We start from the raw sequence: 17,287 nt of genomic DNA on the forward strand, positions 1-17,287 counted from the left end.
CAAAATTAAAAACAAAAGAAGGAAGGTATATGGAAGAAGATAAAGAACTAGCTGACTGCCTCAATGAATACTTCTGTTCAGTCTTTACGAAGGAAAATGAAGGAAAAGGACCTCAGTTAGGAAAGAAGACTAATGAATCTTTTGATGCATGTGTCTTTACAGAGGAAGAGGTTCTAAGTCAGCTGTCTAAAATCAATACAAATAAGTCACAGGGACCTGATGGGATACACCCAAAGCTATTAAAAGAGCTCAGCGGTGAACTAGCAAAACCATTTACAGATTTATTTAACCAATCACTGGCAACAGGAGTCGTCCCAGAAGATTGGAAATTAGCAAATGTTGTGCTGATTCACAAGAAAGGTAGTAGGGAGGAATCGGGCAACTATAGGCCAGTAAGCCTGACATCAATAGTGGGGAAATTAATGGAAACCATACTTAAGGAGAGGATTGTGGAACATCTAAAATCCCATGGATTGAAAGATGAAAAACAGCATGGGTTTACTTCAGGGAGATCATGTCAAACTAATCTTATTGATTTTTTTTATTGGGTGACTAAAACAATAGATGGCGGAGGTGCAGTAGACATCGCTTATCTAGACTTCAGTAAGGCTTTTGATACTGTCCCACACAGAAGGCTTATCAATAAATTGCAGTCTTTGGGCTTGGACTCCCATATTGTTGAATGGATTAGGCAGTGGCTGAGGGACAGGCAACAGAGGGTTGTAGTCAATGGAGTATATTCAGACCAAGGTCTTGTTACCAGTGGGGTACCTCAGGGATCTGTTCTGGGACCCATATTGTTTAATATCTTTATCAGCGAAATTTCAGAAGGCCTCAATGGTAAGGTGTGTCTTTTTGCTGATGACACAAAGATTTGTAACAGGGTTGATGTTCCTGGAGGGATACACCAAATGGAAAAGGATTTAGGAAAACTAGAGGAATGGTCAAAAATCTGGCAACTAAAATTTAAAGTGAATAAGTGCAAAATAATGCACCTGGGGCGTAAAAACCCAAGAGCAGAATATAAAATCAGTGATACAGTCCTAACCTCAGTATCTGAGGAAAGGGATTTAGGGGTCATTATTTCAGAAGACTTAAAGGTAGGCAGACAATGTCATAGAGCAGCAGAAAATGCTAGCAGAATGCTTGGGTGTATAGGGAGAGGCATTACCAGTAGAAAGAGGGAGGTGCTCATGCCGCTCTACAGAGCACTAGTGAGACCTCATTTGGAGTATTGTGCTCAGTACTGGAGACCATATCTCCAGAAGGATATTGATACTTTGGAGAGAGTTCAGAGAAGAGCTACTAAACTGGTACATGGATTGCAGGATAAAACTTACCAGGAAAGATTAAAGGACCTTAACATGTATAGCTTAGAAGAAAGACAAGACAGAGGGGATATGATAGAAACTTTTAAATACATAAAGGGAATCAACAAGGTAAAAGAGGAGAGAATATTTAAAAGAAGAAAAACTGCTACAAGAGGACATAGTTTTAAATTAGCGGGGCAAAGGTTTAAAAGTAATATCAGGAAGTATTACTTTACTGAGAGAGTAGTGGAAGCATGGAATAGCCTTCCTGCAGAAGTGGTAGCTGCAAATACAGTGAAGGAGTTTAAGCATGCATGGGATAGGCATAAGGCTATCCTTCATATAAGATAGGGCCAGGGGCTATCCATAGTACTTAGTATATTGGGCAGACTAGATGGGTCAAATGGTTCTTATCTGCCGACACATTCTATGTTTCACTTCAGTGGGGCTGCAAAAGATGCGGACAGCACTCCGTGTGCTGTCCGCATCCGTTTCTCCGTTCTGTGGTCCGCAAAAAAAAAATATAACCTGTCCTATTCTTGTCAGTTTTGCGGGCAAGAATAGGCAGTTATATCAATGGCTGTCCGTGCCGTTCTGCAAATTGCGGAACGCACATGAACGCCTTCCGTGTTTTGCGGATCCGCAATTTGCGGACCGCAAAACACACAACGGTCATGTGCATGAGGCCTAAATAGATATTGCTGGAGAAGATGAGTATTAGAAATGTAGGGTTGCATTCAAAACCAGCACTAATAAGGTACAATTACAGTAGAAGAGGGAAATAGCATATCTCACATCAAGGGAGATGTGAATCCCTGTATGGAAGCGGGCTTTCAATAGAGGAGCTACCCCCCCTGGACAAAGAGAGACCCTATAGACTAGGCAGATATACAATCTTAACAACATCACTAGTTTAAAACCAATAGCCAAATACAACCGGTGAGCTAGGATTTTTTAATTTTGTCAAAGGCAAACCCCGTCTAAGGACCTGTCCAGGTCCTTAGACGCCCCGGTTTCAGGAAGACCTCTCACTCTAACATTATTACGCCTTCCTCTATTTTCCATATCATCCAGCATGTCGGCGAGGTATTGTAACTGGAAAGTGTTAGAATCTCAGACAGAGTCCTGTGCATCTTGTTTAGCTGCCACAGCCACCATAGATTGCTCTCTCTGACCCTTTTTCTCCCAGAGAGAGCATTTCTGTTTTAATATTATTAACCTCTGCCCTGTATACTTTCTCTAATCTGGAGATATATGATTCCATATCGTCTCTGGTAGGTATAGAAGAGAGTCTAGCGTGAAGGTCCCTCAGTTCTGTGAAGGTAAATTTCTCTTTTTCATGTTGTGGAGTAATATGGGTCCCATTTTTAGATTTGCCCATGAGGGATACAAAAGAAGCCATGTGAGTTGGAGGGTTGTATATACGGGGCTCATATAACTGAGACTTCTCCCACTCCTCCCTGCTCAGTTCATCTGAAGCAGATTGAATGATGGCGGTTTCCCGCGCTTCCGGCAACGAGCCGCATGACGATAGCACGGTTGTCTCTTGCATTGGCTTCATCCCTGTTACCTTTTTCAGGAAGATGGTGCGGGAGGTAAGTGTTGCGATCCCATGCTTAGGAATCTCTCAATGCCTTGCGACTTAGTGGATTCTGGCTGATTAAGGGTTGCCTGTGTACTTTTCATTTTTCTCACCACCATTTTGAGGAGTACAGCGATGTTGGAGATATAGGTAAGGGTCTCAAGTAATCTAGAGGCAGGAGCCGAGATGAAGTGCATCTCTATTCCTCCATGGCCAGGCCACGCCCCCACATGTCCTATTCTTGTCCGTTTTGACATTTACAATAGATCCACGAAAACAAAACTGATGCAATACGGATATCATCCTTTTTTTTTTTTGGGGCGGATCTGTGTTTTCGGACCGCAAAATACATACTGTGGTGTGCATGAGCCCTTATATTGTTTTTCCTATATTTCAATGTCGTGGCATATTACTACCATTCTGATCAGCAGGGATCCAAATTCCAGGACCTCTACTGATTCCAAAAAGAAAGGGACAAATGTCCTCTCAACGGTTCTCCTGCAGAGCAACGCTCCTGTGCTCCAGCCCCCTTGCTCTGCAGGGTATTGAGCTGTAGTCCCCTGCACTGAATGTAGCTAGGAGTATCACTGTGCAGGGGGAATCTGTGAGGAGGAGGTAGAATTTTATTAGTGCTGTGGGCCCTTCAATCTCAGCAGTTGGACCTCCATTGATTAGGAAGTGATGGCACATCCTAACTAGCAATATGCCATTACTTTCTATAGTAGGGGACTGGATATGTTCTGATATCATGGAACCTTCTAAAAGATTGGTGTTATTTTGTTTAATAAATTGTCTTTATGGTCACTTAAAGGGAACCTATCATTAACTTTATGCTGACCTCACTGAGGGCATAAATTAGTGACAGAAATGCTGATGTCAGCAGTGTGTCACTCATGAGCTAAAAGTAAGTGGTTGCTGAGAACCAGCATCATAACCATTGCAGCCCAGGCCTGGAAAAGAGTCAAATCTACCTGAGAAGAGTCCTGGTTATTCCTAATCTCCTGCTCTCCTGTCCATCTGCTGATGATTGGCAGTTCTCTCCTAGAGAGAGAGAGAGAGGGAGAAAACTAGGTAGAAGACGGTCAGTCATCAGCAGGTGGGCAGGAGAGCAGGAATCCATGAATAACCGTGACTCTTTTCGGGTGACTGTGACTCTTCCAGGCCCAGTCTGCAATGATTGTGATGTTGGTTCTCGGTAACCATTTACTTTTATCTTATAAATGACAGACCGCTGAAGTCAACTCACCTGCCTGTACTTTATGCTGCCGATAGTATGGACAGCATGAAGTTGATGACAGGTTCCCTTTACAGGGGTTATTGCATGATTAATGTAAGATCAGATAGGACATGACAGTCTCTAACAAAGCTCGAAGCAGCCCTGTGCCTCACATGGATCCAGAGATCTCTCCGTTCATTGCTCCAATTGCTCTGCTAGATTTATATCACGCTCAGGGTGTGTGCCATTTCTGTCTCTCAGGAGCACATCCTTTCTTCATATTTTTGGGGGTTTTGGGGCGTTTTTATGGCTCTCACAGCACTTTAAAAAAAATTGCCAGGGATCTACTATAATTTATATAAGAAATCAGCTCATAGCTGGTGTAGGTTTGCTATTCTAGCACATAGACTGCTAGAAGATGCCCCGAATTCATTAAGCATCCATTAATAAATCTGATGCACCTTACTGCAGCACTTTTTTTTTTTTAAATAAGACTTAAAGGGCTTCTGTCACCCCCCCCCCATAGTGCAATTTTCATTAGCCGACATTAGCTATTTGCTAGTGCCAGCTGAGTGCAATCATACATGTCCTACCTTTGTCTGTGGCTTATTTCTTGTAAAAATCATACTTTTATCATATGCAAATTTCTTAACTACCAGCAAGTTTGGGCGTGTACTTGCTGGTAGCCGCCGCATCTGCCGCTTCTAGACACGCCCCATCTCCTCTTGATAGACAGGGCCAGCGAGCGTTCTCCTCCTCCCGCTGGCCCCGTCTGCTGCTGAATTCCCGCGCCTGTGCCGTAACGTTTCTCGATTGGCGTAGGCGTACTGAGTGAAGGACGCGCGCTTGCCAGCTCCTTCCTCAGTGCGCCTGCGCCGATTACGTCACACTACACCCGGAAGAGAAGACTGCCGATTATCGCTGATGCCGGCAGTCTTCTCTTCCGGGTGTAGTGTGACGTAATCGGTGCAGGCGCACTGAGGAAGGAGCTGGCAAGCGTGTGTCCTTCACTCAGTACGTCTGTGCCGATCGAGGAACGTTAAGGCGCAGGCATGAGAATTCAGCAGCAGACGGGGCCAGCGGGAGGAGGAGAACGCTCGCTGGCCCTGTCTATCAAGAGGAGATGGGGCGTGTCTAGAAGCGGCAGATGCGGCGGCTACCAGCAAGTACACGCCCAAGTACAGTGGTAGTGAAGAAATGATAAAAGTATGATTTTTTGCAAGAAATAAGCCACAGACAAAAGGTAGGACATGTATGATTGCATTCAGCTGGCACTAGCAAATTGCTAATGTCGGCTAATAAAAATTGCACAATGGGGGGTGACAGAAGCCCTTTAATAAATTCCCCACTCATCTAAACCAAAGTACATACCTGTTATATCATTATCAGCCACTAGGGAGCAGTGTTGTGCACTGCATCTGACCAGTCCCAGGCAGATCTTTCAGTGCCATTTGTAAAGCAGAATAGAATGAGAACAGTATGCCTGATCACACCCTCTAAACATTTCAGAGGCTCAAAGAGGGACACTAAATTGTTTTGTGAAATATCCACTTTTCATGCATGCATGTCCCTGTTCTACAGTAGGTTCTAACTGATAGATTAGTGCAAAAATCTATTGATTAGTTCCGCCACAGGCACAACACTTGGGAAATATGGGTTTTCCCACCTACCTTGTTTAGCTTTATAAAGTAGTGCAGTCCGGCCTCCAGAGGGTTTGTGTCACAATTCATCTTAAAAAAAAAAAAAATAGAAGCAAAATGTTGATGTTTTTTGGATGATGGTTTATTAGAATTTCACAAAAAGGGTCCATCAACTCGGAATCACACCTACAATACGTCCCTTATTACAACCCCTCACATATCATTGACAGTACTGGTGTCACCTTTTGGGGCAAAGGACCTTTTCAGACCCCTCAGGAACAATATCCATTACATTTTTTAATGCTATTTTACCCTTCTTTTCTGAGCAGCTAGCTTTCCAAGACCAGTCAGCGTTATTCTCTAGCCGTGTGCCCCTGTTATTCATACTGATGACAGCATACTTAATGAATAACGGCAAATGTGTGGGAGGTAGTGATGAGCCAGTGTATTTATATGTATGTACATTACAGTTTCCTTTAGGGTCCATTCACACGTCCGCAATTTCGTTCCACATTTTGCAGAACGGAATTGCGGACCCATTCATTTCTATGGGTCCGGAATTGCGGATCTGCACTTCCGGGTCCTCAATTCCGATCCCGAAAAATATAGAACATGTCCTATTCTTGTCCGCAATTGCGGACAAGAATAGGCATTTTCTATTTAGTGCCGGCAATGTGCGGTCCGCAAAATGCGAAATGCACATCGCCGATGTCCGTGTTTTGCAGATCCACACACACACGTGTGAATGGACCCTTAGTGGCTCTTTGCCCCGGCTATGAGGGGGGTGTCATGAGGAAACCTACTTTTGACATCCATATGCATGAATATGTCCTAAAAAAATCCTCTTTTAGTCTCCATTCAGACGTCCGTGTGTGTTTTGCGGATGTGCAAAACACGGACACCGACAATGTGCGTTCCGCATTTTGTGGACCGCACATCGCCGGCACTTAATAGAAAATGAATGCAGAAATAAATGGGTCCGCAATTCCCTTCCGCAAAATGCAGAACGGAATTGCGGACGTGTGAATGGAGCCTAAGGACATGTTCACACTGTACAGACTGATATGGTTTACCTGTGGATGAAAACTTGTATTTAACTCATTTTAATTTGCCTTCTGCTGGGAATCCACAGCAGATTCATGCTGCAGGTTGTTAGTTTTTAAATCATGCCCTGAAACTCATCACATTGTACTGTATAGAACAGGGGTAGGCAAGCTCCGGCACTCCAGCTGTTGTGAAACTACAACTCCCAACATGCATACTTGTTCTACTCTTCTAAGAACTCACATAGAAATGAATGGGGCATGCTGGAAATTGTAGTTTCACAACAGCTGGCGTGCCGAAGGTTGCTGATCCCTGGTATACAATCTGATCCGAAAATTCACAACCAATCCCCCACGTGTGAATGTGTGCAGAACACTCATATAAGTTGTCATCCACTTTTCCTAAAAACTGAATAGCGATGGCTGACTATAATATATCAGAAGAGGACAATGCAAGGACTTGAGCCCATGTATTACATAAACAGCAATTCATCCATATGGCTGCTGTGTAATACTACATTTTCCTGGTGGCAGCCCCTGCAGGAGAAATGGAGACGTTCCTGGCTGGCCATGCATCTTTTGGCAGCTGTTTGCTAGGGAGTTGGACCCCGCTGCCAGCTCCAAGCTGAAAAGCAGCTGTCTGATGATCTAAATTGATGATCTCAGGACGGGGTGTAACTACCATAGTGGCAGACCATGCTACTGCTATGGGGCCCAGGACAAGAGGGGGCCCAGTTGGGATCATCCCCTCTTCTACTGGGGGTAAAAACTTGGTCAGGACTCTACCCTCTAGTCTAAAGGAACAACTTTTAGCAAATGAGGCAGTAGAAAAAAATGGCACAAGGGTCATTGAAAGGGTTTTAGGCGGAAACCCTTCTGTCCTGTTTGGGGGGCCTGGTTTGATCCTTCCTATGGGGCCCTTACTTCTCTATGTACGCCACTGTCTCAGGAACAGCATATACAGGACAGGTGATAACTGTATAATCGATTACTGAGACCCTCAGCAGTTGGATGAATGGGGGTCCCCGAGTTCCCAATTTGAATGGAATGGTAGGCGAATGTTGGTCCTAAGTTTCATTCACTTCTAGGGGACTGATGCACCGTACACAGCACATTGTTAGTCCTATACATTCACAGTAAATGGAGCAGTGGGCCTACAGTACATGTGCACCACCATAACATTCAAATGGGGGACTCAGGGACACCCAGTGATCAGACATTTATCATCTGGATAGGTGATAACTGCTGTTCATTGGATGTTAAAGGGGTTATCCAGGAAGGGATAATGATGACGTATCCTCTGGTGAGCATGGCAGGCTCCAGACAGCACAATGCGTACATTGTATAGTGGCTGTGCTTAGTATCTCAGCTCATCCCCATTGACTTCAATAGGGCTGAGCTGCAAATACGCCATGTGACTGGTGTACAGTGATAGAAACAAATGTGTAGGAGCAGCAATCAACTTGTTATAGGGAATTGCAACAGCCCCGCACCAGCCATGGATCCAATCAGCCAGAGAATACATGAAAATCAAACAGCGGTGGCAGCATCTCCCATCATTCCATCTTTATTAGGACTTCACAGCATACAAAAAAATCAGCAATGTTTCGGCTGTACAGCTGAACAGCCTTTGTGGTAAAATTTAATATAAATATATTTATATGCCATTCTGCCATATGTTTTTTATGCTTGACAAAGGCTGTTGTACAGCCGAAACGTTGCAGATTTTTTTGTATGCTGTGAAGTCCTAATAAAGATGGAATGATGGGAGATGCTGCCACCGCTGTTTGATTTTCTGGTGTACAGTGATGTCACAGGCCTCGGAAAAGACCGCAGCGCTCACGGAACGTTGGCCTCTTCTAACAGCTGATCAGCTGGTAATGTTAATTAGCAGCCTCAGGATAGGTCATCGGTATCAGATCAGTGGGGTTCAAACTCCTGGCATCCTCAACAACCAGCTGTTTGAAGGAGCCATGATGCTCACATGAGTGCTGCATGCTCTTTAATGTTTACCTGCACACCGTCTCCTTTGTAGCACCAGTGCAGGATAATTACAGCTGTTCGTCCTATTCACTTAATTTGGAAAGGAAGCTGTAATTACACTGTACCACCACTACAAAGCAGACCGCGTGGAGGTAAACATTGTAGAGGATTCAGTGTTCACACGAGCATCGTAGTCCCTTCAAACAGATGATGGCCGAAGGTGCAGAAAATCAGACTCCCACTGATCTGATATTTAGGATCTATCCTGAGAATCAACATATGTAATCTTTGCAACACCTTTTATACAGGGTGTCCCACGAAAGATTTGCCCGCCTTCAGCGATAGTATGACAAGATGAACGAGCAAGTGGACAGTTTTTTGTTTTTTTTTTATTACCCACAAGTCACAAAAGATGCTGAAAGTGGTCCCCAGTCTATGCATCTTTGGACAGGTCGGATGATGTCGGCTGATACTGCGTGCAGCTCTTCAGTAGTGATGCTGTAGAAGAAAAAATGTGCTTTTTCCAACAAGATGGGGAACATGCCGCACCTCGCGGAACTCACTGGACGGGTTCATGAACTGTTTACTGAGGAGCGAACTGTGAGCAAGGGGTTATGGCCACCACGTTCCCCAGAATTGTCCTCATGCAATTTTTTTCTGTGGGAAAATTGAAACCAGAAAGTGTCCGCTAACAATCCACATCCCCGGGAGGAACTCAAGCAAAACATCACAAACACTATCCGCAGCATCCCAAGCAGTACCAGCCAACATAACCCGACCTGCCCAAAGATGCAGACACCTGAACGGGGACCAATTTCAGCATCTTCTGTGGCTTGTGGGTAATTAAAAAAAAAACTTGCTTGTTCATCTTGTCATGCTATTGCTGGAGACAGGCTACTTTTTCATGTGCTACCCTGTATAAAAAAAAAACGTAAGCAGAAAAGAGTACAAAGAAATCTGCGTAATTCACCTTTAAGAAAAAAAATATCAGTGAGTCTTTCCTAGACCTGGATACATGTATCTTACCTCTGCTCCCCAGGCACGGAAACCTTTCTCCAGTCTTAGCACATTCATGGCATATGTACCAAAGTTATCAATCCCTTCTTCGTCCCCGGCCTGCATGATCTTGTTGTACAGCACCGATGTGTCCTGCCTCTTGTGGTACAGCTCCCAGCCCAGCTCACCTAGGGCGCATCACCAAGGTCATTGACTCAACGGAAAAGACAAATGATAAAAACACAAAAAAAAATGGAAATAATTTCTGACATCTTCATGTTAGAAAATGGCAGAATACAGTTTTAGCTCACAAAGAGAAGCTGATATTGGTTTGTATTGTTTCTCTTTGAGGGTTCATGGGGCCTTCAATCCCCCTCCACCACCTAGTCAATGTCTGCATTGCTCTCTAAGCTTAGTAACTGGGAAGGAATCTCATGCGATCGCAATATCACAACTGTAAGCTGCATGACCTGTGCAGTACAGTTAGGGAAGTCTTCAGCCTCCTGTTACAGTAAATGGATGAGAGGGGACCTGGTCCCTAAACCACCAAAGACTACCAGTGATATGAAGCATTAGTTCCTAAACCTTAAAAGATAATATGTGTAGATATCTAACGCTTACTAGGCCACCAGGAATAATATGTATTAACCCCAAATCCACTATAGAACCTCAGGGATAGTATGTATTAAGTCATACGCTACCCTAGATCCTGAAGGATGTTCTCTATTATAGCTGTTATCTACCAGCTAAATGACCCTAAACCTCCATATTAAAGTATTCACCTGAAACCATACCAGGCCTCAAGGATATTTGGTCATAATCACTAAACCACCAGGGCTAATATATTAACCACCAGGAAAACTACAAATAAATTATGAAAGGTGCAGTCTATTTAAGTTATGTTCTCACCTGTGTAGGATATTCTTATGGCTGTTACTGGGATACCAGCGATATTCATTCTTCTACCATGTAGAAATTTGAATGCAGATTCACTCAAGTCCTCAGATGTTAATTTTTGAAGAACCTTTCTGGATAGCGGTCCTGCTACTCCGAGAACTCCCACCTCGTCTGTCACATTCACAATCTCCACATTATACTTTCCTTGTGTTGCAAATTCTTCTATCCACCTGTTAATACAGAATACACATGGAAGCAAAATTAAAGCACCTTTGAACACTATCTTACATTGAATTTTTGTAAATACATTCCATTACTCATCCTGAAATGAGTTGCAGCCTGTAGTACTGTCCAAGGCTTCATTCCAGGCAGACATAGAAAGTGGTGGGCCGCTGCGCAAGAATTGTGTGTGGGCCCTGATTAACAATTTATGTATCAAGAGTTCAGGGCTCTTCATAGTTCTCCTTAGTCCTTCCTATGACTCTCTATTCACGGTTTTATCTGATGGATCAGAATCCATCAGTAATTTTGAGCTAAGGGAACCTTGGTGATTTTTCTTATTGTGCTATGGGCCCCCCTTGTCTTAGGTCTCCCTACACCAACAGTATATCCACCCCTGTTTCATTCACAGTTCTGCAGTTTCTGGGCTGATTTTCTCAGGATTCCTTGTCTACATTTAAGGCTGGGCCTAGGACATTTCACCAAATATCAAGGTGTAGTATGGCACAGTTGAAGTTGCAATAAGGAAAATGGCACTAACATGGTTCTATGCGGCAACACAGTCAACTTTACTGAATGAAATACATTAAAGAGGGGGCAGCCTTCTGGAACAGTAGCCGTCCGGCCTCTAGCAGGATAGCACATTTGTCTCCTGCAGAGAGGCAGAGTTCTTTCAATAATACGGACAATTCAGTCCACAGTTTGGGGCAGGTTCTTGATTCCCTATGTGACAGCCCATGGGACCTCCCTGATACAGTGGTATTGTGACAGTTTGGCTTTGCAGCTTGGACAGCGTGCTCCTAGAGACAGCAGTGGTCTACGATGTGATTTCTTTTCTCCTACAGAGTCTGTCTAGACAATCGGCTACAAGTTGAGATGCCCCTAGCACCAGCTTTGGCTCCCTAATGCTTCTAAGCTGGAGTAGCACACGTCATCACACCATATGGCCGGTTAACACGGGGAGACTTGCACAGCAACAGCGTGCATGACTCCAACTGGTGGGAAGGGCTGTCCTTTATATGTCTCTAACCCCACCTAGTAGAATGTCACAGACACAGCATCATCGGGCCTTTGTGTTCATTCTTTGAAGAGCTACAGGGTATACGCCTGATTACTGATGTTTACAGGAGAATCCCTATGCCTTACAAACAGTGATCTCAACAGCACAACACTATTTTTCCTTGAGGGCTCCTAAAGGAGGCCATGTGACCAACAGGTCTTACAATGCAGTTTCTCAGTGGCAGTGGCAGCATCGCTATAGAAATATACATAAAAAAACTATATATAACATATAAACTGCATCATAGATTTGCCCTAAGTCCCCTGTGAGGGATGCTGCACATGCACTTGTGTGTTCCCATGTTGGTCTAGGTCACTGATATACCCTTCCCCACCAATCATTGCACCTGTGTCATATTTTATCCCAGTGCCATATTGGAAAAAGCACAGCAAATATCACTGTACTGTACACAAACACACCTCTATATCACATGCACACAGCTTGTGCGTTGTGTTACTGTAAAGTAATACTGCAGCTCTGTTACACCTGCTGTCGCTCAAAATAGATCTTAATGTAAAATAGTGTTTAAACTTTGACATACCCATTTAGCACCACGTGCTTCATGCCTGTCTGTGATATGTGTGTACACGTTTGTAAAAAGAAAAAACTACAGTAACTGAGATATAATGTCATCTTCTGTTGAAATATCATATTTCCGTTTCTAGAGTGATTTCACGTCATCATGTACATATATGAGAAATGCACTTTCCCTGTGATTTTGTAGAGATGTAAATACCCCCACACAGGACCAGGGTGTGGCGCTGTCCTTGGAAGAAAGAGGACATGTTTTTCTAATCCTGTAAAACTCCATTCATTTCAAATTACACATTAAAGGGAATCTGTTACCAGGATCTTGGACTGTTATCTGCTGTAATACATGAGTAGAATCCCAGTACCCCAGAATAGGTACTTGCAAAATTGTTTCTAGTTTTTTTTATTATATGTTCTTATGTATTGTACTACCCAGTATAGTGGATCAGTCAGGGTTAACAATCCTGACTCTACCCTTGTAGGAAGCTAAGTGAAGGACTTAGAACCGCCACTAGTTCAGTCAGTGTGTGAGCCTAGTTCTACCTGAGGATGTGAGAGGAGCTCCATGTGCTCACTCCTTGGAGATTTGCATTAAGAAAGCCATCTGTACTTTACAGTACTCTAGAGAGGAAAGAAAGAACCAAGAACGTCCAGAATCTGCACAGTCGATCATTGGAGTCAGTCAGTAAGGTATTTGCTGTGGATGGAGACTTTACTGCAGAAAGAGAGACATTGCTAATTCACCCTTCCACATTTTGACATGGTCCTATCCAGTTGTATCTTAATCCTCTACCCTTTGGCTGGGAATTACAGCCATCATTGCTGAGAAATATTGCCAGCCTTAGAGAGAGACTTTGGAGAGATAGAGGGAAGAAATACTACAACCCCCATCCTTGCTCACATCCATACATTGCTATGAGGAAAGATTTGCACTGTGAATTGTTTGGAACTGTGTTTTGATACATTTGGATGTACTACAACTCCTGTTCTTCACTTTAGTAAAGAGAGACATGTCTATTTTCTATAACTGGCTTAGTTACCATTCTCCAGCCACAGCATCTACATCTCTTGCCTTGCACCCATGCAACAGTCATAACACCAAGGGCACCCTAACTACAATCAGGCAGGAGCCCCAACATCAGGGTGTGTACCAACGGAAGAAAGGGTGCATCCTCCTGTCATTGTCCGGCTCTAGGGAGGGTCAGTGTGACTGAGGATTTCCACAGTGAATAACTTTTGCAGCCAGAGCCACTACCACTCCCATACTTTGCTCCTTCGGGTCTTGTGGCAAATACTGCAGATTCCAGACTACTATTTTATATTTTCTTATGTATTAAATACAGACTATGCCAATGCTTGAGTTCCAACTTGCTCCCTCCATATACAATATAGGGCCTCCTCATTGTTCCTGATACTCTTGAAAGTGTTTCTTTATGGGAATCCATGAAATGCTGGACATACCTCAGGTCATGTAATTCTGATCCAGATCCAGTAATGAGTAGAAACTCTCCAGGGGACAGGTGTGAAACAGTGAGCTCAGCATAGACACGGCCTCTTGGAGTCAGCATGTGGCTTATGTTTGTGAAACCCTCCTGTGTAAAAAAAAACCCACCAAATCTTGGTTATAATAATGTAATTGGTGGAATGTCCATCCACCATTACAACTAATTCTATTGCTCCAGTGTATCTAAAATAAAATAATGGGTAAACTTTTCGATACTTTTGAGTTTACAGCTCCTACAAAGACTTCTTTTGCTCTATGGTGACAGATTACAAACTGATCTTGTGTAGTGATATCCTGTGGTCAAAGTCCCTTTCATCTCTCCCGTATTTATTGATAACCTACCAAATATATTAGCAACTACAAGATATGACTACCCAATTTAACATCCCAAATTTTAGGTCCTTGATCTGCATACCAACTGTATACCACAGAAAACTAGGATAGTTTTCATTGAAGACCATTTAAAAAATATCTTCATAATGGAATCTTTAACGCAGATGTGAGGCTAGCCATTATGTGGAGTACAATCCACCACCACAGCATGGGATATGTGGCCACGTAATTTCAACTGTCCTTCTACATAAACAAGAGTGTGAAACCTAGAATGGAGATTATAACCTAATAGAAGAGTATAAATCCAGCAGGTTCAAGATTTTCTAATAAATTAGCAATTTCATTTGGGCTAATGGATGTTTAAAGGAGAATTTAATACTAGGTAAATCCATTTGCCCATTGTATCATACCTTGGTCAATTGAGGGGGGCTTTTTTTTGCTAATTTCTACTTAATATATAACCAGTAAAATATACTTTACCTAAAATAGATATAATTTACTCCATCTCACTTTCCCATTACTAACCTTTGGAATCGTGTTTGCTAACAGATGGTCCAAAAACGTAATTGCGTCTTTCCCTTTTACAATAAATTTGCCAAATGGTGACAGGTCAATCACTCCCACTTTTTCCATCACTTGGTTATATTCTCGCCTCACTGGCTCAAACCAGTTTGTTCTCCGAAAACTAGGTCTAAAAAATGTAAGCAAAACATGCAAAAAATGTTACAGTGAGGAAAAGAAGTATTTAAACACCCTGCAATTTTGCAAGTTCTCCCACTTAGAAATCATGGAGTGGTTTGAAATTTACATTGTAGATGCATTCAAACTGAGAGACAGAATAAAATAAAAAATTTGTCTTGCACTGCTGAACATAAGTTTTTGAACTCCTGAAAAAATCAGTGTTAATATTTTGTACAGAAGCCTTTGTTTGCAATTACAGAGGTCAAAAGTTTCCTGTAGTTCTTGACCAGGTTTGCACACACTGCAGCAGGGATTTTGGCCCACTCCTCCACACAGATCTCCTCTAGATCTGTCAGGTTTCAGGGCTGTCGCTGAGCAACACAGAGTTTAAGTTCCCTCCAAAGATGTTCTATTGGATTTAGGTCTGGAGACTGGCTAGGCCACTCCAGAACCTTAATATGCTTCTTACAGAGCTACTCCTTGGTTATCCTGGCTGTGTGCTTCGGGTCATTGTCATGTTGGAAGACCCAGCCACGACACATCTTCAATGCTCTGACTGAGGGAAGGAAGTTGTTGCTAAAAATCTCACAATAAATGGCCCCATTCATCCTCTCCTTAATACAGTGCAGTTGTCCTGCCCCCTTCGCAGAAAAGCACCCCCAAAGCATGATGTTACCACCCCATGCTTCACAGTAGGGATGGTGTTCTTGGGATGCAACTCATCCTTCTCAGTGCTCCAGACTAAAAAAATACCTAGTAGCCATTGGCTCCTGAACTGAAAAATTTAGGAGCCAAATTAAATTTTTAGTCGCCAAATCAAAACCGAATCAAAATGTTGGCATTGTGACAACGCTACACCGATCAGATCGGCGTACGGTTGCTTCAATATCAAAATTTTGATTCGCTTTCGTCACCATAAAAAAGTATTGCGATACTCAATACCACGCAAAAAAAAAAAAAAACACCAAAAAAAGCCGTGTGCATTTTGCATTTTATGAAACGTTCGGCCCATAATACAGTCCTATCCTATTTTGTGGGGTGACAAGGTGACTAAAAAAATGGCGAATCGCATGGTTTTTATTTATTTATTTATTTCTGTTACGGCGCTCACTGCATAGGAGCTATTTTTTAATAATTTAATAGTTTGGACTTTTTGGACGCAGCGCTATGTAATATGTTTCATATGTAAAATTGGTAAGGGGAGGATTTAAATTTAATATTTTACGGTACTTTCACACTAGCGTTTTTCTTTTCCGGCATAGAGTTCCGTCACAGGGGCTCTATACCGGAAAAGAACTGATCAGGCATATCCCCATGCATTCTGAATGGAGAGTAATCCGTTCAGGATGCATCAGGATGTCTTCAGTTCAGTCATTTTGACTGATCAGGCAAAAGATAAAACCGTAGCATGCTACGGTTTTATCTCCGGCGAAAAAAACTGAAGACTTGCCTGAATGCCGGATCCGGCTTTTTTCCCCAGAGGAATGTATTAGTGCCGGATCCGGCGTTTAAAATACCGGAATGCAGGATCCGTCCTGTATGTGAAAAAAGATAGAAGACAGATCTGTCTGTCCGCATGACAAGCGGAGAGATGGATTAATTCTTGCAATGCATTTGTGAGATGGATCCGCATCCGGATGCGTCTCACAAATGCTTTCATTCACATCCAGATCGGCGGATCCGACAGGCAGTTCCGATCACGGAACTGCCAGCCGGATCACACTGTCGCAAGTGTTAAGTAGCCTTAGTGTTTGTGTTATTTTATTACTTACTATTAGCCCCCTAAGGGGCTGGAACCCCTGTCCTATTCACCCTTAGGCCCCTTTCACATGGGCGAGATTTCTGCGCGGGTGCAATGCGTGAGGTAAACCAATTGCACCCGCACTGAATCCGGACCTATTCACTTCTATGGGGCTTGTGCGTTGCGTGAAAATCGCAGCATGCTCTAGGTTGTGCGTTTTTCACGCAACGCAGGCCCCATAGAAGTTAATGGGGCTGCGTGAAAATCACAAGCATCCGCATGGTTGCTAGGATGAAAGTCTATTCACTGTGTTATTTTCCCTTATAACATGGTTATAAGGGAAAATAATAGCATTCTTAATTTAGAATGCTTAGTAGAAGGTCAATTGAGGGTTAAAAAATAAATTAAAAAATTAACTCACCTCCTCCAATTGATCGGGTAGCTGCCGGTCTCCTGTTCTTTCTTCAGTACCTGTCAAAGGACCTGTGGTGACATCACTGTGCTCATCACATGGTACAAACCGGATTCCAAAAAAAGTTGGGACACTAAAC

At 43.1% G+C, this 17,287-nt stretch overlaps 1 protein-coding gene across 1 annotated transcript in view; it reads right to left on the bottom strand.

Annotated features, from left to right (window-relative positions):
- The window catches only part of DMGDH (dimethylglycine dehydrogenase), an 80,587-nt gene that overhangs the window by 14,821 nt on the left and 48,479 nt on the right, over positions 1-17,287 (bottom strand). The window contains exons 10-14 of the mRNA XM_044276113.1: positions 14,840-15,005; positions 13,939-14,069; positions 10,680-10,897; positions 9,801-9,958; positions 5,779-5,838 (exon numbers count right to left, since the gene is read on the bottom strand). Coding sequence (XP_044132048.1) covers positions 5,779-5,838; positions 9,801-9,958; positions 10,680-10,897; positions 13,939-14,069; positions 14,840-15,005 — 733 coding nt within the window. The remainder of the gene's footprint in view (positions 1-5,778; positions 5,839-9,800; positions 9,959-10,679; positions 10,898-13,938; positions 14,070-14,839; positions 15,006-17,287) is intronic.

This window comes from Bufo gargarizans, chromosome 1 (assembly GCF_014858855.1).
Source record: "Bufo gargarizans isolate SCDJY-AF-19 chromosome 1, ASM1485885v1, whole genome shotgun sequence".
Taxonomy (NCBI): Eukaryota; Metazoa; Chordata; class Amphibia; order Anura; family Bufonidae; genus Bufo; species Bufo gargarizans.